Source organism: Trichoderma harzianum (assembly GCF_003025095.1).
Source record: "Trichoderma harzianum CBS 226.95 unplaced genomic scaffold M431scaffold_1, whole genome shotgun sequence".
Taxonomy (NCBI): Eukaryota; Fungi; Ascomycota; class Sordariomycetes; order Hypocreales; family Hypocreaceae; genus Trichoderma; species Trichoderma harzianum.
This window is the reverse complement of record NW_020209249.1, coordinates 3,879,669-3,905,472: the sequence shown is the minus strand read 5'-3', so window position 1 is coordinate 3,905,472 and position 25,804 is coordinate 3,879,669. Positions and strand designations below refer to the sequence as shown.

Genomic DNA, 25,804 nt, shown 5'->3' with positions numbered 1-25,804 from the left:
ATTCAAAAATTTGTTGCTCTTTTACATATTCATAACCCTTCAAGATGATGCCTACTAGGTAGATTTCGAGCATCCGCAGCTGTCTTTTACCCTTGGCTAGTATACACGGGGGCTAGTCATACAGCTTCAAATGTAACAAAAAAAAAAAAGATAAAAAATTAAACATCGTTCTACAGCCCAATCTTCCAAACGCCCAACCAAAAGCTATCGTCGCAATGCATATGTCGGGATTCCTCTCTGCCCATCACGGGGAGAGAAAGTAGGGGTGCAACACAGAGACAAGTGATAGGCTGTGTGATATAAAGTGTGAAATTCTTTCGACGGTCCCCTGATTCGCGCGCTCAGACGGGCTTGGCGCCAAAGGCGGGAGCCTTTTCAGAAACCAGCAGTCCGATGATCAAGCCGAAAAGTCCCAGGACAGAGCTGAAGATTTCAATGACGAGAATCTTGACAAACCTACATGAAATGGTTAATATGCTGAAGCGGACACGGAGCAATCCGTAAAAGCGACAGATGTCAGTGATAGAGGGAGGTCTCCACATACAATGAGGCATCAGCTGCATCAGCCAGCGCAGCTCCACTGCCATTGATGCCAACGGCAACACCGCAGACGAGATTGCAGGCGCCGACAGTCAGACCGGCCCAGAAGAGGGCGAAGCCAGTGAAGTAGGAGTCGGCAGAGTAGAGCTCGGCGCCGTGGACAGCCTCGACCTTTGAGGAGAAGACAATGGCCATGATGACGCCGTAGATGGCGACGACCTCGCAGAAGATGATGGAGATGAGGTTCTTAGTTCGGATTCGGGGGGCCTTGACGCCGGCGCCGAGGATGGAGGATCCGGTAATGAAGATGCCCCTAAGGGTTGACACGGAGAGTGTTAGTTTAACTGTGTCCGCTTCTTCGCGATGTATGTAGGCTTGGGTTGTGCCGTTCTCGTCTTCTTCCTCCCCCTCGTTTCGTATTGGAGCGTGTGCGTTGATTGTCTTGTTGACTTACCAGGCGGCACCGACGACAGAGAGGCCGATGCAGAGGGAGATGCCGAAACTAGCCCAGGCGTAGGGCGATACGGACTCGAGAAAGGCGCCAACGTTGAACGACTCGCCGCTGCCGGTGAAGAGCATGTCTGTTGACGATTGCCTGCGTGTTAGTCGCAGCCATTCTTAACTTGAGGTACATGTATTGATGCTGTTGACGATGGTGACGACGATGTATGGATGGGATAGACACGATGCCCAGGTCAGGACGGGAGGCACGTACAAGCTCCCACCACGGTCAGAAACGACCCGATTCCTCCGACTCCGTACGTGAGACTCATGATTGTATGTTGCACGATGCTGGTGCTTTGCGGCTGGTTGTCGAAGCAAAAGTGCTGGGGCTCGTCGTTTTGTTGCAAGCTTGGCTCAAGCTCTCGGAGCACAGAGGCGCGACAATGGCCGACGTCACATGACAGACGTGCTCCCCTTTGCTGCTGACTCATCCGGATTGCTGCGCTTAGCTCTCCGGGGTGCATCGAGTCGGAGGCCAGTTCATACTTCCAGTGCGCTTAGCCTTATAAGTAGGTAGTGATACAAGACACCTCCAGCGCTTTCATTGCCTTAGTCAGAATCACTGCCGACATTGAACTTGCGCTAGGCTGCAACTCTTCTGTCAGCAATCCCGACTCACGGGAACTTGGCCCAAACATCCTCACAAGGCGCATCGTCTCTCTCTTCAAATCCCGACGATTCAAAGCCCATCACTCATTTACAGTACTTATCCTTGCATCTCCCATCATGGCCAGCGGCGCACAGTCATTCTATGAGCTCTACCGCCGGAGCAGGTAATGCGCCACTCAACCGCCGCCATCACACAGAGAGACGTCGTTTCTAATGCTTCGCAGTATCGGCCTTGCCCTGACCGACACGCTCGACGATCTGATCAGCGAGGAGCGCATCCACCCGCAGCTGGCAATGAAGATCCTAGGCAACTTTGACCAAGCCATCACCGAGGCGCTCCAGAAGAACGTCAAGAGCCGGCTCCAATTCAAGGTAAATGCGAACACACTACAACCCCCATGGGACTTCTCGGGTCTTGTGTCGAGTCGAAGGGGGGACTGACGAGTGTTACAAAAACAGGGAAGCTTGGATACATACCGATTCTGCGACGAAGTTTGGACTTTCCTCATCAAGAACGTGACGTTCAAGATGGACAACGGCAGCGTGTCTGTTCAGGCGGACAAGGTCAAGATTGTCAGCTGCAACGCGAGGAGACCCGGCGAAGGACAGTAAACCACGACAAAGGAATTACGTGCTTATATACATGCCGATGGACGGGAATGGGTCAAGGACAGATACAGCAGGGAGACATACCATCAATATCGGCAATGGGACTGGCAGTTTACGGCGTTTTGGGGGGTTTACGGATACACGGACAAGGCATTGATTCCTCTTTTCAGCAAATATTGGGAAACTGGGTCTTGATTGGGCCATGGATGAAATAGACAAGATGAATAATACATATTTACTGAGGATATTCTTGTGTTGAGGGCCATGTACTGTGACAATGAGTTTCGACATGTGCCCGGGGCCGCCCCTGGAGCTGAGAAGCGTCACGAGAGCCACAGCAGCAAGAGCGCCACTGTGGCGGTGAACCATAGACTCCCATTCACTGTCTGTCTGCTGTGGCTTCAGTGCTTCTAACACTCACACTCCAGCTGTCCTCATCAGCCTTAATTGGACTCTGCTGGCAATTACCAACGAATCGTCAAAATACAACATCAATCAATCTCTCATATTTTATTCCCAAACCTCAGATATACTTCCCATTACTCTAATCCCAAATCTCCCCCCTCAACCACACATAAAACTCAACAAAAACAGAAAAAGCCACTGCCTACCTAATACGGCCCATCTTCCGAATCCAGTAATCCCCAAACAAAACCGCAATGGACGCGCGCAAACGGCGGGCCACCACCAAACCGACCTCTCCGGAATCCCGACCTCACAACAACAACTCCAGCACCGGCAAATCCGCTTCTTCGTCTTCTGCTGCTGCAGCCGCCAAGATGGACAGCCCGGAATCTCCCTCGTGGAGAAAGCATTGGATGTTTTTCGCTGTCGCGAGCGGTGCTTGTGCGGCGTTTAACGGCGTGTTTGCGAAGCTGTAGGTTCTCCTCTCAACTTTTACCATTCTTTCTCATCTATGAATGCTTTACCTGTAGAATTTGTGCATATATATATAAATATATGTCATGAATAAAGCCATCAACATGGACAACGAGAATAAGTATATATGCAGATGTGTATTTACTAACACCGTCTTTCAACTTCAGAACCACCACAGAACTCACAACAAACCTATCAACCGCCATCGCCAAAACCCTCGGAATACAATCCCACTCCCAAATCGTCGAAATCATCGTCCGCAGCGTACGTCTAACCCCTCCCTTTCACATCCTCAATTAAAATCATGACACAAAACTAACAAAATTACATCACAGATCTTCTTCATCCTCAACCTCACCTTCAACGGTATCGTAAGTGTCTCACTCATCCCTCCTTTTAATCTCACAAACTCAACACTTTTCACTCACTCACTCACTCACTCTCGCAAAAAGATGTGGTCTCTATTCACCACCGCCCTCGCACGCGGCAAATCCGCAACCCAAGTCTCCATCATGAACACCTCCACAAACTTCCTCGTCACCGCCTTCACCGGCTTCGCCATCTTCTCAGAGGCCCTGCCCCCGATGTGGTGGGCCGGCGCATCGCTCCTCGTCGCCGGCAGCGTCATTGCGGGCCGTAAGGACGAGGGCGAAGGGGATGGTGCGAAAGATGCCGCCGCCGGCGAGGCGTATGAGCCCGTGCCTGCGGGGAGTAGTAACCTTGAGCTGGATGAAGATGTAGTTGCAGGTGAAAGATACCGCGATGAGGACATCCCTGACTTGGGAGAGTTTCGGAGCTGAGCGGCATGACATGTTTGTTCTGGTCGTCAAATTCAAAATCATAGTAGCATAGCGCACTTTAGATATCAAATCAATGTATATACACACAAGGCAAGTGAAAGACAAAAAAAGCAACGCTTCTATAGCGCCTCCGCTCCGTATTCAAAATGCCAATCCAGTCTATCTCCTTTCCAGCTCAACGCCCTCATCAACGCCATCCTCGTCCCCATCCAAGATAGCCTCTCTCCTCCCACTCGCCCGCGTCCGCTCATCGTCAAATTGCCCACTAAGTCTAATATGCCCCCGCGAAACCGACGACACCGAATTCGAAACCCAAAAGCCCACTCTGCGAAGCGCGCTCCACAGATGCTCTTGTCCCTCAATGACGTGCTGGTCGTCTTTCGGGTTCTCAGCTGCCTCCACCTTGAACTGGTACTTGAGACAATCCTTGACGGTTACCAGACCAGAGAGCTTCCCGTGATACTCGATGAGAATGACACGAGGTCCAATCTTTTGAAACAGCTCCATCACCGTCTCCAGGGGCAGGCGAGGATGCGCCGTCACAGGCGTAGCGTCGACATAACGGCTGAAATCAAGAGGTGACGAGGCCGTGACATCTCCACGAAATGCAGGTGTAATCGGAGTGATGGCTGGAGTCTGAATCGGATGCGGTGAAAAGATGCACTTTGCATCTGGAGAAACGGGGCGCTCGCGCTTTGTTCGATCAACGGCATACCGCAACTCAGTCCTGCCAATGTATCCCAACAGCGTCTTGGAGTTGCTATCCAACACGATAGGGAACCCCTGATACTTGGCCTCGGCCAGCAACTGTTCGATTTCGGCGAGTGTCAACCCGTTGGCAGGCAGAGACACGACGGAGCTTCGCATGACCTGAGAGACTGGGACGCCGTAATTGTGGTCCTCCTTACTATCAATAAATGGAAAGCCATTGAACCAAATCATGCGGTCAGCAATACCGCCCTTGCCAAACATTTCGCTGACAAGCTTGGTCACGCCGACTACAATCATGGTTGGCAGGATGTACGTGAGCGCTCCGGTAAGCTCAAACATGATGACGACCACAGTCAGGGTGAGATGCATGATACCGCTCAGGGCTGCCGCCGCACCGAGGAAGGCGTACGTGCCGGGCGTGATGCATGGCTCATCTGGCTTGCAGGCGGAAAAGAAGACGCTGCTTGGGTTTGCTTCATATATGGCTTGGACGATGATGCCGACAGTCCGCCCAAACGAGGCGCCAATAGCCATGGACGGGACAAAGATACCGGCCGGCACCTTGCAACCGTATGAGATGATGACCAAAAGCACTCTCAACACCGTCGCGAGAATTAATGAGATGAGGTTCCACGTCCTCTGGTCTTTATCGCAAAGCCCATGGTAGTTCTCTGCTCCTTCACACTCGAGAAAGAGAATCTCCATGCTCTCAGTCATGTCGATTCTAAGAAACGCATTGGGATAGGCGATAATGGCGGTTCCCGCCGCAAGGAGCGTCGCCTCTAATACGGCGTACTTTGTCAAGTACTTTTTCCGGAAAGCCTGCGCTCGGAGATTCCACTTCATGACAAAGGCACCATACAGTCCGCCGAAAATGCCAATGATGATGTAGAAGACAATCTCAAAGAAATGCCAATCCCGGTCGTATTTCACCTGGAACATGACCAACTGCCCCGTCCGGAAGGGATTCATCGCAGACAGGACCGCCGTAGCGACCAGAGCACAGAAATAGCTGCGCCACATGGTCTTGAGCGGAAAGTAGCTCGACATTTCCTCGAGCGAGAAGAGCACGCCTCCGATGGGACTGCCAAAGGCGACAGCGACACCCGCGGCGGCGCAGGCACTGAGAATCTCGCGAGTCTTTCCCGCATTACTCCTGTACTTATTGAACAGCCTCGAGATGACGTTGCCAGTGCAGACGGCGTAGTGGACGCTGGGGCCTTCTTTTCCAACAGATAAGCCGGAGGCGATGGCCAAGGGCAAGCAGATGGACTTTATCAGCAGAGTCCAAAAGCCGAGAAAGCCCTTCATGACGAAGCCAGCAATGATGCACTTGATCTCCGATATGCCAGATCCCGCTGCATACGGAGCGTATGACTTGACCAGTGTGGCTGATACACAAGCGAACAAGGTCTGCCCGCAGAGTTAGAATACTTGTACATTCAGGTTAGATACGTAGAGTTAAAAACAAGGTTGCTTACCGCAAATAAGAAATAGATAAAGTAGTTGAGGGGACCAAAGCCAGTCCAGCGATGCCACTGTTCGCAGCCTGCAATAAGACTCAGTCAGTCATCCAACGACACGGATCACAGCGATTTGCATAATTTCAAGGAGAATACTACCATTGTCCTCTCCCCAGCAGCAAAACTTTTCGTTGAGATAAAACCCCGTCGTGCAATAGCCCGTCTTGATATCAGCCAGCCACTCCGTCACAATGTTCAAAAACGCCGCATTCAACCCAATAGCCGCGCCGATGATGGTGACGACGATCCAGCCCTGCGCGGCGTCGTAAGATTCCCATATCCGATATCTCCAGCCGGGCTGGCCGAGTCTGTACACGCCCGCCGTGCGCTTCCTACGAGCCTTGCGCCGCGCCTGTTCTCGTGCCGCATCTTGCACCCAGTCTGTGTTGCTTCGGGGTCAGTCTAGTCCGTGGAAATGCGCCTCTGAGTGACTGTTTCGCTTCTCACCTATTGTTGTAAAGTCCTAAATACCATAAGGTGTCAGCGCCAGCAGATACATATGCCATAGTAACACGCATTCGCTCACCTCATATCTCTTGATCTCGGCGATCTCGTCTTCAATCTGGCCCTCCCTCGACGCCTCTCCCTGCTCTGCGTTGGACACGGCAAAGGACACTCGAGAGCTAATAGACGGCCGCCGTGAGAGGCCGGGGCTGAGCGCAGCCGTAGAAATTGATGTTGAATTCATAGTTCCGACATGCACACCATGGCGATTGTATGGCTGAACTCGATCGAGGGCGGGCGCCGATCGCCAACGTCTTTTGCGTGTAGCTCTGTCCGATGTGATGCGATTCGATTCAATTTGGTGCGACTACGATTGGTATAGAGTTGCGGTCGTCGTTTCTACGGTTCGGATCGGCTTGGTCTGGTGTTGAAGGGCGTGGATGCGACGTTGTCGCAAAGAGAGCTGTAGCTGTAGCTCGACATCAAATGGATGCCAGCAGTTGCGCAGATGCGGATAAGATAAGCACCCCGAGCAGCAGGCACTTCATGCAACCTCCCCGCTGTAACAGCAGATCCCCAGGGCAGAGACTCCGTCTTAGTGCATGCTCTGCAGCTGAGACCACCCACTAGAAACGGCGTTTTAGTGGGTGCAGCGGCCCTATTTGCGATGGATGGACGCCCTACGAAACTGGAGTCCAGGTCGCGTCAAAGCGTCGCGTCTTGTTAAAGAGCATTTGGAAGGGAAAAGAGACGTTTGTCTGTCAGCCCAAAACCCGGTCATCCTCTACAAACTGTTGCTATAGAGAGAAACATTTCTTCACTCTTCTGGGCCCAAAAAACACTTACATTTGGAGCCTCGCAAACTTCCCGGCCTCACTTACAAAATATCTTGAGCAGCAGCTTACTTAATGTTGCCCTGAGCCCAAACGCCTCCAAACCTTCCCCCCTAGCCACTCAACTTCTTCTCATCCCAAACCCACCAATTCTCAACCACTCATAAGAAAACAAGTCCCAACTTTAACCTCTTATACACACTCATACTCTCTATCCTCCTGATCAGGTTACAAATCCAAGAAAAATACTTTCAAGACGCCTTCATTCTCTCTACAACCCCCGAAGGAAACGACTGGCATCTCACAGCGCGTGATCCACGAGCTTTCACTCACATAAGCCATCCCACTCATCAACCACCACACACTCATCAAGACAACTCAATCCTACACTCCCCCGATCCCCGACGAATTCAGAAACCATGCCCTACAACACCAACGCCATCCCTCCTCGAAAGGAGCCCACCGGTCAAACCCAACTCCCATGTAAGCTCTTCCCATCATCATCCTCCATACAGAGAAAAAAACTAACACCTCCTCTTCCCAGTATCAAGAGTCAAGAAAATCATCAGCCAAGACCCAGACGTCCAAATGTGCTCTAACAACGCCGCCTTTGTCATCACCCTAGCAGCCGTACGTCTCTTCTCCTCTCTTCTTCGTGCTTCTCCCAACTAACCCTTGCCATGCCATACAGGAAATGTTCATCCAGCATCTCGCAGAGGAAGCCCACACCCAAGCAAAACTGGAACGCAAACCTCGCCGCAACATCCAGTACAAAGACGTCGGTAAGTCTCACCATCCTTTCTCCCTCACCCTCACAAGAAAACTAACCTTTCCCCAAGCCAACGCAATCTCACACCGCGACAACCTCGAATTCCTAGAAGACGTCGCCCCCAAAACCGTCTCCCTCAAAAAGGCAAAGGCCATCAACCAAGCCCGCCTCCGCGGCGAGCCTCTCCCCGACGCTCCCCCGCGCGCCGCGACAAACGGGGCAAAGGCCAAGAGCGCAAAGGCCGCCGCCGCTACCGTCAACGGCCAGCCAAAGGCCGGGACTAACCCCTTCACCCTGTCTCTTCGTGGCGAGGAGAGGGAGAAGAAGGACGCGGGGGGCGATGACCCTAGTGATCAGCTTGAGCTGGATATGAGGCAGGCGGCGCAGCCTGAGGAGGATGCCGACGTTGACATGACGGGCTAGAAGTCGATTTGTCTCAATCCGTAGGGACTTTTTCTTGTGTTTGGTGGTTTGTATTCATCATGGAGCTTTGTTACTTTTTATACATAGCTGGAAAGACTTTATATTTCATGGCGATTCTGTGTTTTTTTATACCGTCATGTACAATGTGAATAGCCTAAGTAAACCGAATGAACCCTACTTTCCCATCCCTTCATCGAAAACAGCATTCTTATAACAGCAACAATAAAACATAAAGCAACAACCTTAATGCCAAAGAGAATAAAACATTATTTTGCAAACCCCCATCCCTTACTCCTCCATAGCATCTCCATAAATCCCCGACGGTAACCTCCCCTCATTGAGCTCCTTCTCCAACGCAATAATCTCCTGCAGGCTCGTCGCCTTCTTGATCTTCTCCTGCAGCCTCTGCTTCTCGGCGTCCGTCAGCTTTATCCGCGAGAGCTTCGATGGCGCGGCCGATGAGCCGTTGGATGTGACTTCGAACGTCTTGGACTTTTTGCCCATGATCTAAACAACAAGACTCCGGTTAACATCCTTCATTAAGAAAACAAATAAGACGGGGATGGTACCGATGTTGCCAGAGCTGTAGGTTCCTCTACCGTGCCAAAAAGCTCTTGGCTCTGATCTCGCTCCGCCTGCTTAACCTTTTCGTAATCCAGAAACCGGACAGACGGACACCGCCAAATGACCCAATAGCGATAATGCTACACCACAATCAGTAAAATCCAATCCCACGACAGGGGCAAGCAAAAACGCACCTCCTTCTTGGTAAGAGGATTATCCGCCAACACCAAGTGCGTCAGCCGCGAAAACGTCCCCAGCGCATCCACGTCCGCCAGCTCCACAAGGTGATTCGACGCCAGCACCAGGTTCCGCAAGTTCGGCACCGCGGCCGCCACCGTGGGCTGGATGCTCGTGACGCGGTTGCGCGCCAGCAGCAGCGTCGTTATGCGCGGCGAGAGCGGGAAGTTGCCCAGCACCTGGATATCATTATCGGTAAAATCGATGGCATCATGGGGCTATTCGTCATCGAAAGAAAGACATCAAAGCATCAGCATTCCGCTCCATCATGTTGGCCAGGGAAAAAGGAGGAGGATTCACTCACGCCAGCAACACCCAAGTTTTCAATCGCAGGAATTCGATGTCCTATTCAAAGCGGCACCACCAAAAAAGCCACAAATGTATCAAATCATCCTTCATCAAAAAAAGAGAAAAAAAACTTCCATAAAAGAAAGTTTCAAGGGTGAAGAAGAAGAAAAGAAGGAGAAAAATGAACAAGAGGCCCAGAATTAAAGTGTGTAGTAGCATCTGCTCTTTTCAAGTTTCCCTTTCCCTCCCCTCTCTCCCCTTGGGCATAAACGCACCTCGGAGATCAAGCTCTCTCTCCTTCAAGGGATTAAGATAGGACAGCGAGTCCCGGATCAGTTCGGCCGTCAGCCGCATCGTGCGGGATTGTGTATTGTGTCGGTTTCAGGCGGAAGGGGGGAGAAAGTCGAGAGAAAGCCTCGAGAGGCTGGTGATTCCGATGAGGGAGCTGCGCTTCAAACGGGGCAATTGGGTATAAATTACCGCGTTGATTGATCCAATTGTCGAGTAACAATGCACTTAAAGGTATACTGAGTCGTCGTCGCGGAAATTCGGGGCGATAAAGGTGAAAACGCCGTGAAAGATGAACAATCGAGGTTGGCAGCTGGGTGTCGCATGCCGCACTTTAAGATGGGCAAGGCTGAAATGTTTGGACAAGGCGCGGAAATTTCACTAGCACGAAAAGCCACACATTGGATAGCGCCACATCTAGCTGGCGCCACACCTCAACTTCACCAAGCTCTCCCTCTCTATACAGGCTCTTGTGGTACAATTACAAACCCAGGTTTACCAGGGAAATTGATATAAACAAAGAACTAAGACTTGACACAATGTAAGATTTATCAGTCATAATTATCATCATTGGCTGCTTAGCTGCCCTAAAACGCTAAAGATACAGTCACACTACACCCATGCCTCGCCTCATCCAACGTATAAAACGCATGGAGGATACTAATTCTACCCTTCTAAATGTGAGAATGATACAACTCCATACCGGTATTAACCTGTTTCCCTCCTTTTTCCATAAGCCCGAACCAAAGTTCAAACACGAGCCTCCGCCATCTAAACAATAAACCTGAAAAGTCTTCTATTGAAAGACATAAATCACGCCAGACCGATCCACAGACACGCTCATCGAATACGGGTACTCCAGAATCGCCACGTCCATGATCAAATCCATGTGCGACTTAAGCAACTGCTGCTGCTGCATAGAAATCACCGTCGACCTGGGTGCCTTCTGCCTAGATCCGGTCCCCGCATTGGGCGCAGACGCCGCGTGCCTGGCAAACCGCTCCGTATTCAGTGTCATCGATGTCGTCGGATGCGTGCTCGTATATGTAGGCGGCACTTCGTCGGGCTGGAGACCGCTGTAGATGCAAGAGTTTTCGATCCGGGAAATGTCCCAGAATCTAAGGCGCTTGTCGGACCCTGCCGTGAGCATGTACGCATGGCGGACCTCGCGAGAGTCTTCTGATGTTCCCGTGCCCACAACCATTGCCCGGACCCCTCGATCCGCATTTGCCATGTCACTTATCTCAAGGTTTGTGGCGAAGCGACCAAGCATGCCTTCGGGTTTATCCTCATCGACCTCCCAAGCGGTGTATCCCTTCTGGCCATCCTTATTGCCGCCAGTTCGGTAAATTTCTCTGCACGTCGTCTTTTCCAGGTCCCACACTGTAACTTCGCCTTGGCCAGTTCCTCCAGCGACACAGATCCATTTGCCTCTACCCTTGTTGGGATGTACGCAAATCCGGTAGATGGATCCTTTCCCGGGCACACCCCAGCCCTTGAGCCTCATCTTGAACCGAAGATCCCACAAGTCGATAACTCCATGAGTAGTCCCCACGCACAGCCAGTTCCTCTTCTTATCAACGCAGAAACACGTTGGCGTTCCGTGATGGACAGGGTTCTCTAGCACGTAGAGCAGAGTCATGGTTCTTAAATCCATGGCGAGGATCCTCGATAGATTGGTGGCGAGTACAAGGATGGAGCTCTGTTCTTGCTTAAAATGCTCACACCACACTGCATATTCGCCCTCCGGTAGCTGGTATTCCCGCAACACCCGCAGCTTGGTATATCTAATAACACCACTAGTGGGAACCGTGTCGACCTTGACTACGTGAACGCTGCCGTCGGACGCACAGCTGACAAAGCAGTGTGAGTTTTCGACGAAACACAGGGCAACGACGCGAGCACCTTCACCATGTTTGTAAGTCTGCCGAGACCGGTTCGTAATGTTGCGCTCAAGCCGCTGCGTATCCCACACCTTGACCGTCCCATCGTTGCCGCCCGTGATAAAGAAGATGTGATCTGGGGATGGAATAACACGGTTGATGGGTCCATGGTGCTCCGAAAACGTCGCCACGAGATGCCCGTCCGGCTTCCAGGGAGGGTCCGCGCCCGGCATGTTGACCGATCTGTTCTTGTCTCCAGATATGGGCTGGACCATCGGTCCAAACTCGAGCACATCACGGGGAAAGTTTTCGACGTACATGTTGTCAAGCATGCGCCGAACGTGGGGATCTGTTCCTTCGTAGCTATGCCTCACCTGCCTCAGACGGGCAGCTTCGCCGCCTTCGGTGCTCGGTCGAGAAATGGCCTGCACCGGTGCTGATTGAGTAAAAGGCCCTTCCACCTGTCCAAATGCGTTGGTGTCGCTGGTTCCAGTCTCCGGTATGGATTTGTGACCGTCCCTGCGATCCAAGAGGCTGAGAGCGCTCGATTGGTGTCGGATGCCTCTGCGAGAAGAATATGATCCATCTCGGACAGATGCGGAATCATCTCCAGGCCCAAGGGGAGAATTCAGTGCCATTCGAGAATCAGTAGAGCTAGCCCTACCGCTCCCTGTGGGGGACAACAGACGTCCCGTACTGCGAGAGGGCAAGGGACCTATGCTGTGCACCCTCTTGTGAGAATGGAGAGAGCTGCGCTTCTTCTTACCGGCCGCATCGTCTATGGTCATGGAAGCGTCCAATAACGCATCCGCAATGGTATATGGCCCTCCTGGGGGAGGTGTGGGTTCCAGGTCTGGGAGAGCGCCAGAGGGATCTTTCAGGGGCCCTTCGTCGAAAAACACTGTCTGTATTGACACACCCAGCTCCTTTAGCTGAACGAATCCCGTGGGCATAATCTCGTCTTCGGCAGCAGGGGCAACGACGACAGAGTCTCGCGTCTTGCTTCTGCTAAGCCGCCATATATATTCGCACAAGGCCAAGAATTTCACCTCGTCTTCGGCCTTTAGTCCAAAATTCCTTAGCTTCTCAAGCCATTGTTCATCTTCTTCATTGCGGTTAATCTTGCTCGTAGAAGTGGGTAATAGCTCCTTAGACGTTCGAGCCGCCGGAGCCAGCGGCCCCTGGTTCGATGACAGCCGCTTCCCCAAGACCGACTTCCAAAACACTCCCCTTTCCGTCTTGGTAGCCCAAGTCAGCGCTTGGTCAAAGACTGCCCGGGGAAGAGGCTTCTTCAAGGAGTCGAGCAGAGTCAACTCAGAAAAGTCGGAGAGAGACTCTATTTTCAGATATGGCTTAACCATCGGCAGCAGTACGCACTGCACATCGGCCGGAGCTAAGAACTTGGCAGCCATAGATAGGAACTCTGCCGCAGATTCTCTGATCCATATGTTTGGATGCATGGTGAGCCGTCCTGCCAAGTCTGCCAGTTCCCAGATCTTTGGCTTAGACAGCAGCCCCAGGCCGGCGAGCTGAGCCAGCGAATGCAAAGCTGAACGCACCACGCTTTCTTCTGGATCCGCCAGAGCCTGAATCATGAGAGGTAGTATGAACTCCTCGAGGCTCGTGCTTCCTATAAAGGTTGCAATGCCCACGATGGTGTCTAGGAAGGCACTCTTCAACATCCAGTCCCGGTCGTTTAAATATGTGATTAGGTGTGTAAGCAGAATATCATTAGAATTCTCCTGAAAGTACATGCAGAGCTCCGGCACCGACGTCAAGAACGCTCTTCGAACATGAACATCAGGGTCCTCGACGAGCTGCTTCGTGTGGCTCTCCAGAATCTCAAAAAGCTGTCGATTTGCATTATCAAACATGCTCTCAAAGTTGGCGGCGGCGCCATCAGTTCCAGGCTCAACCTCCGGGTCTGTAATCGGCATTGAGCCGTCCGCCCTGAGGCTGGATGCCATTTCCAGAAAACGCTGAGCAGTAGAAGCGAGGCTACCGATGCAGGATGCATAAGTCGCCCTCACAAGAGAGTTGGGTGTCCACGATTTTGTTCCGAGAGCAATCTCCATCCGGGGCAGGACATATTCCACCAGGACGTGCGAATTTATCGGCGTGGTCATCCGTACCAGCTGCAGCAGCTGGGTGACGGCCCGTATCACAGTCACGAGCACCATGTCCGTCTCCTCCTTGCGCAAAAGTGTCATCAGATACGGCAGCACTCTGTCCAGTTTGGCCTCATCTGTAAGCCTTTCGGCAAAAGCCAACAGCAAATCGCATGCCCTGATTCTGGACGCAGCCCTTGCCGTCGTTCTCATAGCCGAGACCACCAGCGTCAAGAAAATGAGTGTTCCATCGTCCTCAGGCGGCTCGAGATCCGCAGAAACGGCATGTTCGTGAGTTGGGATGCTTAACCTCACGGGGAAATGGTCCAAACCCAACCTCGACTTGGGCAATATCGGCCCTGATGTCTGCTTCTCAGCCTGATAGCCCAAGAAATACGAAATCTTATCAAAGTCGTTATAGATCCTGTCAATGCGGTTATCCGCTTCGCCCAAATTCTTCTCAGCACCCGAAATAGGAGTATTCCCCGATGAAGGATCCGTAATCAGCTCCATATACTGGTGAAGGAAATTGTAAAAGTAGCCCGGGAAGACCTTATCTTTCCAAAAGTCAAGATACTGCTCAGCCGAATACCGCCTCTCAGGATCAAGCTGGATCATATGGGCAATCATGTCGCGCACGTCCTTGTCCGAGATGACGCTCAGATGAGTGATGACGGGATCGTACTCGCCGCGCCGGTACTTATACAGCTGGGCGAGGCTAAAGATTTCCGACTCGAGAAACAGCTGGGCAATGACACATCCCGCACTGAAGACGTCCATAGCCCACGTCATCTTGGGTTTCTGAGGCGGCGCTTCGTTAGAAGAGTAGAAGCGCTCAGGCGCAATATAACACGTCCGCCGGCCAGACGAGTCGAAAAAGTAGGAAAAGTCGCCCGGGTTGTCGTCCGGCAGCATGATGGGCTTGTAGGCAGACGAGAAGTCGGTCAAGTACAACCAGTTCCACGATGTGACGAGCACGTTCTGGGCCTTGATGTCGCCGTGGTAGACGTCGCGCGCGTGGCAGTCCCGCAGGGCGCAGAGAAGCTGGAACGCCAGCCACTTCTTCTCAATATCCTCCAGGAAGGGCCGCGTGCTCATGCGGTCATAGAGCGAGCTGTACATAAACTGGCGCACAAGGTATCCGTTCGTCTCCGTCTCGATGATGCGCTGGAAGCCTAGTGCATTAGGGACGCCCGCCAACGCCTTGCGCTGCTCTGTTCCAAAACAATCAGCATGGATCGTCTTAGTCTTTCGCTCAGAGTTGCCAAAAAAGCTCACCTATAATCTTCTTCTTGTACGTCTCCAGCTTCACCTCCGGGTAGGGCTTCACAAGCACCTTGACCAGCACCACGCCGTTCTCATGTCTGCCCCGGATGCTCTTCATGAAGCGCGCATTTCCTATGCTCTTTTCGTACTGAATGTCCAGCAGCTGCGCTATATCTATGCCCGCCGCGCCGGCCGACGGCGTGGCGAGAGAAAAGCCTTGACCCATGGCTTCGAACGAACAAGAAGACGAAAGAAAGGTGGGTGGGAGGCGTAGCCCTCGTCCTCCGAGCAGCTAGAGAAGGTGTCGAGACAAGTAGGTGAAGGAGGGGGAATAGCGGGATGCGGCGTCTTATCGTTCGGCCAGGGAGGAAATAGGCGTCATTTTGAACGGAAACAAACAGTTTGCAGGTGGGCGAAGGAGTCACCGGGATCGCGATATGTTGTCGGAGTCGTGAGTATGGAGAGGGTGGGTTTGGTTCCAGAGAGGTTCTCGAGATGGAAGCTCTGCTCTCTGGACGTTGACGGAGGGACGTCACCTGGCTATAATGGTGGTCCGCAGCCTCATGGGAGCTTGCCGGGGCCGCTTGTTCTTATGGGTGTCACCGCTGTGGACTGCGGCCGGTAGTGGGCGGATTTAGCGCTTTGACGCCCACTAGCATCACTAAACTGACTTTGTTAGGCTGCTGCTAAACAGCTCCTACCCATTGATAGCAAGGACTGGGTATTGGAATGCTACACCTACGTAGAGATAAGGAAATGAATGCATCTCAAATGTCTATCAACGACGCCTCGAACATGGTTTACCATCAGATATTAAAGTTCAAGGCACTAGCAGTTGATTTAACAGCTTTGAATTAAATATACTATGTATTCCAATTAACCGCAGTGGGAATATCCAAAATACCATGTACCCAAAAAGAGAAGAAGAAAAACACAGCCAAGGTGATATTTGCGTAGGTACGTTGGTAGATATAGTATCTTAGTAGATACCTAGAAGTGACGGTTATGGAATCAACACCCAAAAGAATCCCCAATATCCAAGACTCGTGTACAAGAAAGAAAAAAGAGAGAAGAAAGGAAATGAAGAGTCATGAAGAGAGAGGAACAGGCTCAGAATCCAGCACTGCATTGCCCTTCCACCTCGAGGTATCGACAAGATGCAATTTTTTTCTCAACTTCCTAGAGTCCCGGTAAAGTCTGATCCGAAATGTTTTGCTCCGAAAGCTGAGGTAATAAAAAAAAAGAATTTCAAAATGAAGGAGGTATTGATGAGAAAAGAGAAAAAAGCTGGTAAAAGAAAGAATCAATGATGATAGTAAAACAGAAACGCCCATATGCCCCCTTTCGCGGCTATATGCGGGACTCCCTTATAGCTTTGGCTTCAATAAAAACCCCTTGAGTCAAATGCTTAGATATAAACCCCCCTTTCCTGAACTCCAATGCATACCAGGATCGTTAAAACAAAAGTAGTGTGTTTTTTCATTCCGTCATTGGTTAGGAAATGTGTGACATTTCCGGATCCCATGCCGAACCACATCGGCTATGCAAAAACAAGAACCCCCCTCTTTCCCCTTAGTTGACCACAGCACGCATGCGCATCTGCCTTGAAGAGTTGTAGCGTATCCTTGCCAGCATGGCTTCGGCATCGAAATCGTCTTGGCCAGCATTGGGATCCGCCTCGATTCGATCGGCCACGTGCATGACAGGGACTCTCGGCGCAGCAGAGTCTGCCACTTCGAGCTTCCGTGAGTGGACGTCGTCGACCTCCTTGTGGTGTGGTACCAATGTCCGGCTGACGGTGATTGACTTCATCGTACGAGGCTTGGCATCGGCGGCTTCCTTGAGCATCTCGGGCTCTTCACGTTCGACACGCTCCATTTCCTCCTTGGCCATGAGGAGAACCTCGCCTATACGCTTCTGAATCTTCTGAACCTCTTCGCTGCACTTGGCATCCCTCAGAAACTGGTGGGCACCATGCTCGCAGGTGCTCTGCACGAACTCGAGAGCCTTATCCAGCTCATCATATACATCAGGAGTCTGGTTGGCCAGGCCAGGGTGACCCAGGCGCATGGCAGCAGGTCCATACCGCCGGCTGCTGATATATCGTAGTGAAGGAAGAGCTTCGGCGGCCTTGTCATCACCAGCGCTATCATCGTCTGGTACTTCCATCTCAGCCAGCTTCTTGATCTGAGCCACCTTGGCTGCCATCTTGGCTTTCCGCATCAGATTCCTACTTGACGAGATGAACCTGACGAGGTCATCAAAGAAACCCTGCACGTAGCTGTCGTAGTAGACGATGATCATATTCCTCGTGCGGTATGTCTGGCGAGGCCCATCCGCAGAGCAAATGGATGTCATTCTGTTCTTTTTGACTACTCGGTTGCTGGGGATCCCGTTGGTGTCTGTTGCAGACTTGGGAAATGCCGGGCGCTTCTCGGCAGCCGGGCTCGGCGGTGATGACCGGCGCTGTCTGTTGCTGTGGAAGGGTGTTGCGGCAATCTCTGGCTGCTGGGCGGGTACATCTTCGGGGAAGGAAATGTGCATGGCGCCATCATCCTTGGGCTTAAGGGACTCTTGTGAGCCCTTATTCCTCAGTGATCTGGTCTCGGGTTCCTTGTTGGGGTTTGCCTCGGCCAGAGCCGCTAGCTCCAGCTGGCGCTTGTCAACCTGGCTGCTCAGCTCATCGAGCCTGGTCTGCCAGTCGGGTATGTTATTTATCAGGTTTTTGAGAGCCTCGATAGCCATATCGCGGAAGTTGGATTCCCGCGACGAGACTCTTGACGGAGCAATCGTGGCGGCGTTAGGTGATGATACACCTAACAATGAACCTATGGAGTCTGTTTTGGGCCTGTTTCAACTATGTTACAAGGCGCCGATAGACGTAGCCTCTCGTCCCGGGAGAAGGGCTTTCGTCGAGTGTCAGTCGGGTAGAGTTAGACGGTCGTCGTGAGGAAGCTCTGCTTTGCTCTTGGTGTAATGGGAGAGAAAAGAGCTCAGGAGGGCGAGCTGGTTGTCGAATATGCCGCTCGTGTCAAAGGAAGACGGGGTAGAGTGTCGTTGAGCTTGTGAAGACCGAAGGCGTAGTAGAGGGTGTTGTACGAGTATATCTGTGTGTATGGTACCGATGCTGGTTGGGATTTTTTTTTTTTTCGACAATGGGCGCAAACGGCGATGTTCTTCTGCTACTGAAGATGAGGGGGGAGATGCAAGATCCGGTTAGGCGAGATGCAGTTCGGTCGAACGACTGAAGGATTAGAAAAAAGGAAGAAGCAGGAGGATCGCTTGGTGATCCGGGGAGGTAAATAGCAGGCAGAGCTGTTAAAAGCGAGGACGCAAACAGAGAGCGAGAAGAAGAGGCGCGCGGTAGAGATAGGGTGGTGTAATATTAATAACGGCTGGCCATGAATTGAGACGGGGCCCTTGTAGAGGTAGCGAGGATAGCGGTACAGGTGCTACAAGGTACGAGTACAGCGCTGGCTGCAAGGTTTGGCGGAGTGTGCGCTGCTGTGTTGGGCGTGGCAGCAGCGCGTGCGAGGTACCAGTTACTGGCACCGTGCGGCAGCTGCATGGAGGGCGTGTGCAAGGGTCGAGGGGGGCGTCGAATTAGGAGGCAAGGGTCGACGGCTGCGACTGCGAAAGGTGCTGCCAGCAGTTGCAACAGGTACACAGAACATGGGACTGAGGCCGCGCACGGGCCGCCGCGTCGCACAGTAGGATGCGCACAGTGCGCGAACCCTGAGTCGCCGTGTCACTCGTCGCGGCCACTACACGAATCGACCGGCTGCCCCGCGGCTACAGCGGCCACCCGCCCGCTCCACTGAGGTCGATGCCGCTTGTACCTCTGGGGCCGAGGTGAGCTGCAGCACACTGTGGATTGGCCTGCATGCATCGCAGCAAGCAGAGCGACCGGCGTACTCTGTACTTGTGAGCGTGTTTGACGCAGTGTCAACTTTGCATCAACTTGGCAGCAACGGGGGGTACGGCCACCGCATGCCGCATCTGCCGCCCTCTTTCAATGGCGCGCAGGCACTACCCCGATCAGGCATTTGTACCATGGCCCAGCTGCCCTGTGCGCTCATACAAGGGATGTACAGCCTCGGGGGTGCGAGCTGGCAAGCAGCTGCTCGTACTGGGCTTGTACTCCGACAGACATCGGTACCTGGACCGGCTCAGCCGACCGCCTGATCGCTGCGGGACTCGTTGTCGTTTTGTCGCAGTGCAATTCCACAGCTGTTGGAGCATGGAGGACTCGCGCGTTGGCGTTGGCATCTCAGTCGGCTCATTCTCCTCGTTCTGTGTCAGTTCTGAGGCGGGCCAATACGTGCTAATCCACGTTATTGTGGGCAAAAGGGTCTGGTTCAGTGTTCTGCTCTGCTATGTACTGTACTCGTACTGTAATTTCAAGTGGGGAGAGGCGGCCCCTCTAAACCCCGAAGGACAGAAGCAGGGCTTAGTGGCACAGCAATCGAAAGTAAATGCAGGGCCGTGGGAAGATGGCGTCTCTGATACGGTGCAGTTGACCGACGCTGCAAATACAGCACAGCGGCCAACTCGATTCACGCTCCTGTTGCGGATGTCGGACGGCCACAAGACGACACGACGACAACTTGATCAAGCAGTTGGTGGCTCAGGAGTGCACGAGGACATCCATGACATGGAAGGCAAATGAAACAGCGGCAATAGATTTGTAAAACCCGACCACGAGTAAGCATTTGGCCCGTCAAAGCTGTCGATCGGCAAGGTCGTGCTTCCGCGAGCCGCGCCATGTCGGCTCTCCGCGCCGCCGTTTTTTAGCATCACGGCCAGCTCGAGACGGGGGCTTATATGCCACTGCTAGGCGCGAATCTACCGAGAGGCCGATTCAATTCAGGCAAGCGACTCGAAAAGGTTCCAGTATTCCAGACTCGAACGGCGCCTTGCAAGGCTGTAGAGTTTGCACGGCTTTCGAGATGGTGCAAACTGTATCTGCACCATCCACAAGCCTGATACTCAACTCAATCTCAAGCCTCTCGCCTTGTTTTCCTCTTTCCAATCACTGCAATGCAGAGGTTCTAGCTTGCAAGGATAATCAAACATGCCATACTGTACTGTATAGTCCGGTGCATGCTGTACTGTAAGCAAGCCTCTCCTTCTGCCACCACATTGCTACCACGGAGAGTGTAACCTCTCTTTGCATTTTACATGGAAGCTGCAGTTGGTGTGTGCTCCGTTGCTGGCACCACGTCGCAGTTCGTTCGTTCGTCAGATGCCATGGCCATGCCATAGCCGGCCTGTGCTGAAAACTGAAAACTCGGCCGGCTGCAAGCTTTCGGCAACTCGTGCCCGTCCAGATCTCTGTAACACGGGCTCGTTCACGGAGAGAGACAGGCATCAGCGTGCGAGGATACGGAACTCGTGCTCGATGATGCCCTGTCCCACCCGCAAACACCTGCTGTGACGTGAAATGTGGCTCACCTGCTAGCGGGTCAGTTCCCGGTCGTCCAGAAGCTCATGTGGAAGCAGGTCGCAATCAGTCAGTCAATCTGGGAGCGGTCGTGGTGGGTTCCTCATGCAGTTGGGCGTCAGGTTGAGCTCGTCCGTCAGTGCAGGCCCTTGGCGGGAATAGCACTCGACCCTGCTAAACGCCTAACAAGCGGATGACATACTTTGAACGTCTCACGTCTTCTCGGCCGCAGCGGTTGACAGGGCCATGGTCCACAGAGCGGCTCACCACAGGCACCTCGTGCGTTAACCGCACAGGAGAGCAACATGATCTCAACACGGACGCCAAACAGAGGGAAATGGTCGCCGACCAAGGCGGCACGGTACAAGATATCACGGATCAGATCCGATGCTCCACGACTGCGCCGCACGTAAAGCTAGGGATAATACTATGTTCCCCTTTTTTGCGACCTTGTTGTTTGCCGTTTACCAAGAGAAGAAAAGTAAGGGCTTGCGTTTTCGGATCTGTTTACTCATGGCCAAGTGCCGATCTCGAGATCCGAAGCGGAAGGGGTACGATGCTACGTAGGCTATGCTGCGTTTGTCAATTTGATTTCACTGGACAGGCCAAACCCACCTGTTATTTAATCAAAATGGCTCTTTTGTAGCTGCAATTGCAGCCCTCTCTCTCTACCCCGGGTTTTCTTTTCTGTTTCATTTTCAAGCACACTTGGAAGCAACGTCTGATCATATGTTGGAAAAGGCCATCTGCCATCATGCATCCCACTCGGCAGTCCAGGGTACAAGCGCGTGGGACAGTCGCCTGTGGGATAGTGACATGCGGAACAGAGCAACAGTGCTGTTTCTGATGGCAGGGGGAGCTGCCACACACTGTCTGAATCAATTCAAACGCTCCAGCTTGTTTGACTGCATTCTCAACCCTCATGCTTGAAGGCAATACAAGATGCAACTTTGACGAGTATCGAGATGTCGGGGACGTTGTGAGAGTCTCTCGGAGAGACAGTGGTGACGGCATCCAATCGCCGTCCCCGGTAGATCGGCGACCACTGATTGGCAATGAGACACAATGCGCCAAGAGGCTGTCTGAATGTCTTGTATCCTTCTTTCAGAGGGAGAGACAGAGAGAGAAAAGAGCTTTGACCAGTGGGTGTGGCACTCCCGCCGGCGACCGTGTCTCTGGACTTCGCCGAACAGCATTCGTTGCTACCTGCTTTTACTGCCCGCGAGACATGTATAGTACCTGAGTGTATCAGTGTCTATTCGGTGCTATTTTTTTTTTCTCTGTTGTTGCTTGTACTCAGACTCATTGAGAGGTCTCTTTCGCCCTTGGCCGATCGTTTCTAGGATCGGAGCTAATCAAACAGAGCTCAACACGGAGGCACTGTGGCGTCAATGCCAGAAATTCGCCAGGCGACAAGCGAATCGCCCAGACTCGATGAAGATGCTCAGCACTCTTTTGCTCCGTTGCCTGTAATACGGAGAGCTCGTCCGGAGAATGAGTTCCCAGCGTGAAGCACACCTAGGACGGGGCATGTCGACCAAACTGGCAGCGGCCGGGGCATGGTTGAACAGTCGACACTTTTGGTTCGCAGCGATATCCGGATGAAACCCCACTGGGGGGGGCAGAGCGTTAGCGGCACACACTGTGCCCAGGGCGCCACGAAGAAGGGGAAGGGACCAGTTTAGAAGATCTGGCCCGTGGATATAAGCTGTGGTTGCTGATGAGCGAGACCCGGGGATGCGATTCCGGGGCGGATGCTCAGTCCGTTCAAGAGGCGCCTCGGGCCGCGGAAACCAACAAACACGAGAGACAGCCTGCTCAGTCGAGAAGCTGACGGCGGCTTGGGGAGCACGTTTGAGCAGGGCTGGGTTGCTTCTAATTCGAACATTAGCTCGGGCGGGAAGCAGAGCCGAACAGACAGGAACCCCATTTCACCCCGACTTTCATATACCAGTAGTAGTATTTACCCCAACTCTCTCAAGCTTGTTATTTTACCCCAATAGCAAGCTATTTGAGATTGGCCGACGCTCGCAGACTTGCGCATACAGTAGTGGCCGCGTGCCGACTCCGCCACGCAAAAGGGTCGTTTTTTTGCGTTTTTTTGTCTCCTCCTCGGTCCTCTTACTGGCTCCAACTCCGCCATCCAACGACAGTGCAGAAAGACGGTCTGCGCAGCTTGCTGTTGGGCAGGCTGGAGCGAGAGTGCAGGTGATTTTGGAGCAATCACCGTCGGCAGCAGCCCTGCCGCCAATCAGCTGCACTCGCAGGCATATTCATGACATGTACTGGATCAGGCGAGTCAGGCGTCGGAGAACCGCATCGGGAGCTGCAGCTTAGGCTTGGCTGAGAGCGGGTAAAAAACCGCCGTCGAATCATGAATCCTTGCTCCTTGATTTTCGCAGTGGAGGTTGTTATTTGTGTCTCTCAGCGAGCTGCTGTACAATAGGCTGCTGGGTTACATAATCTCAAAGGTTTGCCGAACTCGCCATGATTTACCGCATGCGGAATCCGTACAAGTTCTTTCTGATCGATGGGAGATGATATTGGATCCACGGCCGTGCTACTGCGTATTAGGTTAGTCGGGATCTACGGGCGTAAAGTTGTACATTTTCGACTTAAACCCCCCTCTATTTAAAAACACACAACACGCGCATCGTCTTTCGGGCCGCAAGGTAGCGCTGAGGGAAAGGGAACCGGGGGTGGTAGACTAACAACAACGGGATAACAGACAAAAAAGAGAGACGGCTTTAATCCGAGCAAGATGGATGTCCCTTGGAGTGATACGAGTTACAGGGTGAAAGGAAGAAGAGGGAGTTGCGTCATGCAAAAGAGCTGCAGAGTCCTGCAGACCTGCATACAAGGTTGAAACTCAAATGTACGTTGCAAATGCGGTCAACGCAAGTTAGTTTCTGACCGTTGCAACGCTATTGCATGGTCCCTCGAAATCGCAAAAGTGACAAAGCAAAGAGATACGTACGAGTTGTATGTAAGAAGAAGAAACAGAAGAAAAAAGCAGATGCAGGGATTCTCCTCGATCCGATTTCAACAAGGCAATTGGATGCGAGGGCCGGGGGATGGCATGGGATGGGGGGGCCTTGCGCTGATGGCGTGTTTTTGCCTAAAAGTTGGGCTTGAATCTATGCCACCTCCATGTCCTTGCGTGGCTACACGTTATGCTCTCGGCTCTCGTCACGGCCGGACCAGCCCGTTTTGTGCACTTTCTTTCCGTTTGAGACTTGAAACGGCGGGGTCCAGTCGTAGAAGTCTAGGTTTGCTTTTTAAAATAGTTGTCTTAGTAGTTGCTGGGTAGCTTGCTGATGGCGGTTGAGATGCCATGCCCTGATGCTGGCTGCTGTCCCTTTTCAATTCTGACCATCTTTGTCCGGTTCCTCGCTACAGGGATTCTTTGTAGTAAAAGGAACAAGGTAAACAGATGGCAAAAAGCCCAATTCTTGATGATTACGATGAATGGGGCCGGTGGCCAACAGGGGAAAGGGGGATCTTCCACAAGATCCATCAAAGCCGGCACTTGAGGATACTGTACTGCATGTACGAACGAAGCAATCAACTCCCCTATCCTTTTGTCTTCTTTCTCTTCGTCCACCCCCTTCCCTCTGTGCATCCTGACTCGAAAAGCCGAAACGCAGCATGCATTGAACGGTGATACTGGTCGTCCGCCTTGTGGACCGGGCAAGGTTCACCATGACAAGAGAGAACGAGATGCCGAGGTGCAGCGAGCGATGGCCGCCTCCACCGCAAAGGAGGGTTGTCTGTCGGCATTAGCATGAGCCACTGCGTTTGAGGGCGATTCGAACGACAATGCAGCAGGCCGGAACACGCTGCCGAAGCCTTCTTGGTTGTACGGACATGCACTCCCGTAGGGTTGTAGTAATACCACATACAACTACTCATATACCTGGACAGGCACACGGCTGTTGGAGGCTTCTTTGCCCTAATAGGCAACTTGGAGTAAGAGAAAAGGGCCTGTATTACGACGTACGAGTGCTATGTTTAGGTATTACTTCGTCCGCTTGTGTAATATGCAGCCATGGAGAACACGTGCGAAGCCATTATGAAGGATCCATGGAATGCAGAAATCGGCTGAACAATTACTCGCAACTGGCGAGGCGTAATCGGATGCTCCGTGGCCGTTGTGGAATGGTCCCCGCAAGCCATACATTACATTCAAAAACTCAACTGGCCGGCAATGTCCGCTCAGCCAAACAGCTTCTCGCCAGCTATTAACGCCGGTCCTCCATCGTCTGCTATCGCCGGCCGCTGCTGTTGGGGATCAACAGGGAGTGGAGGAGAACAAGGCGAGGCGAGGGAAAAAAAAGACACATCATCATAGATGCAGCAGTCAAAAGTTTGTTTGTCGGGGGTCCCTTGATTTGATTTGCTTGCACACGTAAAATAGTATGTGAATATGTGGGATTGTGGATGAGGCCCGTTGTGGATGAGGGACAAACTGCATCCCGGCACTTGAAAGGCGAAACAGTCAGGGAGCGATTGAAGCGCTAGGGAAATCGTGCCGAGCGTTTCGCTTAAAGAAGAGTGCCTTAATCTCGAGACTAAAAAAGGGCGTTAATGTACGGCTATTGCTACGTGTACGGAGGCGGGCAGTTGTGGCAGTTCGAAAGTAATCCAACCATCCATAACGGAATCTGACAATTAAAAAACAAATAGAAATAAAGGCATCAAATATCAATATCATATGTTGTGTCTTGCAGCAGCATACGAGCACAGTACCGTACAATACAGTACAGTACAGTCCCATTTGCAGTCCAACAGCCCTGCGAGCGTATCTGTTACCGCTTTGGGTCAAATTGCTGTTATGTCCAGGTCCCTTTTTTTTTTCCCTTTCCATTTCGCCACCCATGCTCGTCCCCTCCAAGCCCAATGCGGCGGCAGAATGGCAGAATGGAGCGCCTAAGAGGAAAAGCAGAGGTAACTTGTAACATGTCATCTGCTGGACACGAGCCATTCCATGGATGTTCCGCTGCCAAGTGCTGCACCAGATCACAACAGGCGTTGATTTTCTCTCCCGCTTTTTTGAACTACGGAGGATTAATGTGGGCTCTGG

General features: G+C 52.4%; 11 protein-coding genes across 11 annotated transcripts; 5 read left to right on the top strand and 6 right to left on the bottom strand.

Moving 5' to 3' along the window:
- Positions 1–134: 134 nt before the first annotated feature.
- On the bottom strand, positions 135–1,384 carry M431DRAFT_503395 (hypothetical protein). Its single transcript, XM_024918295.1, has 4 exons — positions 1,256–1,384; positions 995–1,121; positions 545–853; positions 135–456 (listed from the first exon to the last, which is right to left on the bottom strand). Exons 1-4 carry the CDS (start codon positions 1,311–1,313, stop codon positions 342–344), a joined length of 609 nt encoding a protein of 202 aa, XP_024780914.1. The 5' UTR covers positions 1,314–1,384; the 3' UTR covers positions 135–341.
- Positions 1,385–1,561: 177 nt separating this feature from the next.
- On the top strand, positions 1,562–2,526 carry M431DRAFT_105469 (hypothetical protein). The gene is made up of 3 exons (XM_024911582.1): positions 1,562–1,817; positions 1,878–2,025; positions 2,113–2,526. The coding sequence occupies exons 1-3, from the start codon at positions 1,771–1,773 to the stop codon at positions 2,263–2,265; spliced, it is 348 nt and encodes a 115-aa protein (XP_024780913.1). The 5' UTR covers positions 1,562–1,770; the 3' UTR covers positions 2,266–2,526.
- A 515-nt stretch (positions 2,527–3,041) lies between these two features.
- Positions 3,042–3,941, top strand: M431DRAFT_105467 (hypothetical protein; the record flags this gene model as incomplete). Its single annotated transcript, XM_024911581.1, has 4 exons — positions 3,042–3,139; positions 3,309–3,405; positions 3,477–3,512; positions 3,594–3,941. 4 exons carry the CDS (start codon positions 3,042–3,044, stop codon positions 3,939–3,941), a joined length of 579 nt encoding a protein of 192 aa, XP_024780912.1.
- A 159-nt stretch (positions 3,942–4,100) lies between these two features.
- Positions 4,101–6,863, bottom strand: M431DRAFT_477602 (hypothetical protein; the record flags this gene model as incomplete). Its single annotated transcript, XM_024915585.1, has 5 exons — positions 4,101–6,065; positions 6,134–6,201; positions 6,275–6,556; positions 6,623–6,638; positions 6,702–6,863. 5 exons carry the CDS (start codon positions 6,861–6,863, stop codon positions 4,101–4,103), a joined length of 2,493 nt encoding a protein of 830 aa, XP_024780911.1.
- A 1,008-nt stretch (positions 6,864–7,871) lies between these two features.
- On the top strand, positions 7,872–8,644 carry M431DRAFT_71195 (hypothetical protein; the record flags this gene model as incomplete). Its single annotated transcript, XM_024921869.1, has 4 exons — positions 7,872–7,935; positions 7,997–8,082; positions 8,144–8,234; positions 8,292–8,644. The coding sequence occupies 4 exons, from the start codon at positions 7,872–7,874 to the stop codon at positions 8,642–8,644; spliced, it is 594 nt and encodes a 197-aa protein (XP_024780910.1).
- Positions 8,645–8,932: 288 nt separating this feature from the next.
- Positions 8,933–10,087, bottom strand: M431DRAFT_72903 (hypothetical protein; the record flags this gene model as incomplete). The annotated part of the gene is made up of 5 exons (XM_024922083.1): positions 8,933–9,151; positions 9,214–9,348; positions 9,403–9,663; positions 9,750–9,790; positions 10,009–10,087. The coding sequence occupies 5 exons, from the start codon at positions 10,085–10,087 to the stop codon at positions 8,933–8,935; spliced, it is 735 nt and encodes a 244-aa protein (XP_024780909.1).
- Positions 10,088–10,817: 730 nt separating this feature from the next.
- On the bottom strand, positions 10,818–15,504 carry M431DRAFT_477599 (hypothetical protein; the record flags this gene model as incomplete). The annotated part of the gene is made up of 2 exons (XM_024915584.1): positions 10,818–15,226; positions 15,291–15,504. 2 exons carry the CDS (start codon positions 15,502–15,504, stop codon positions 10,818–10,820), a joined length of 4,623 nt encoding a protein of 1,540 aa, XP_024780908.1.
- A 1,346-nt stretch (positions 15,505–16,850) lies between these two features.
- Positions 16,851–18,023, bottom strand: M431DRAFT_490009 (hypothetical protein; the record flags this gene model as incomplete). The annotated part of the gene is made up of 1 exon (XM_024916749.1): positions 16,851–18,023. The coding sequence occupies one exon, from the start codon at positions 18,021–18,023 to the stop codon at positions 16,851–16,853; it is 1,173 nt and encodes a 390-aa protein (XP_024780907.1).
- A 1,173-nt stretch (positions 18,024–19,196) lies between these two features.
- M431DRAFT_206602 (hypothetical protein) lies at positions 19,197–20,147 on the top strand. Its single transcript, XM_024913401.1, has one exon. The coding sequence runs from the start codon at positions 19,294–19,296 to the stop codon at positions 19,945–19,947; it is 654 nt and encodes a 217-aa protein (XP_024780906.1). The 5' UTR covers positions 19,197–19,293; the 3' UTR covers positions 19,948–20,147.
- Positions 20,148–20,781: 634 nt separating this feature from the next.
- Positions 20,782–21,505, top strand: M431DRAFT_206588 (hypothetical protein). Its single transcript, XM_024913400.1, has one exon. It carries the CDS (start codon positions 20,915–20,917, stop codon positions 21,365–21,367), a length of 453 nt encoding a protein of 150 aa, XP_024780905.1. The 5' UTR covers positions 20,782–20,914; the 3' UTR covers positions 21,368–21,505.
- Positions 21,506–25,092: 3,587 nt separating this feature from the next.
- On the bottom strand, positions 25,093–25,568 carry M431DRAFT_206568 (hypothetical protein). Its single transcript, XM_024913399.1, has one exon. The coding sequence runs from the start codon at positions 25,496–25,498 to the stop codon at positions 25,220–25,222; it is 279 nt and encodes a 92-aa protein (XP_024780904.1). The 5' UTR covers positions 25,499–25,568; the 3' UTR covers positions 25,093–25,219.
- Between the last annotated feature and the right edge of the window lie 236 nt (positions 25,569–25,804).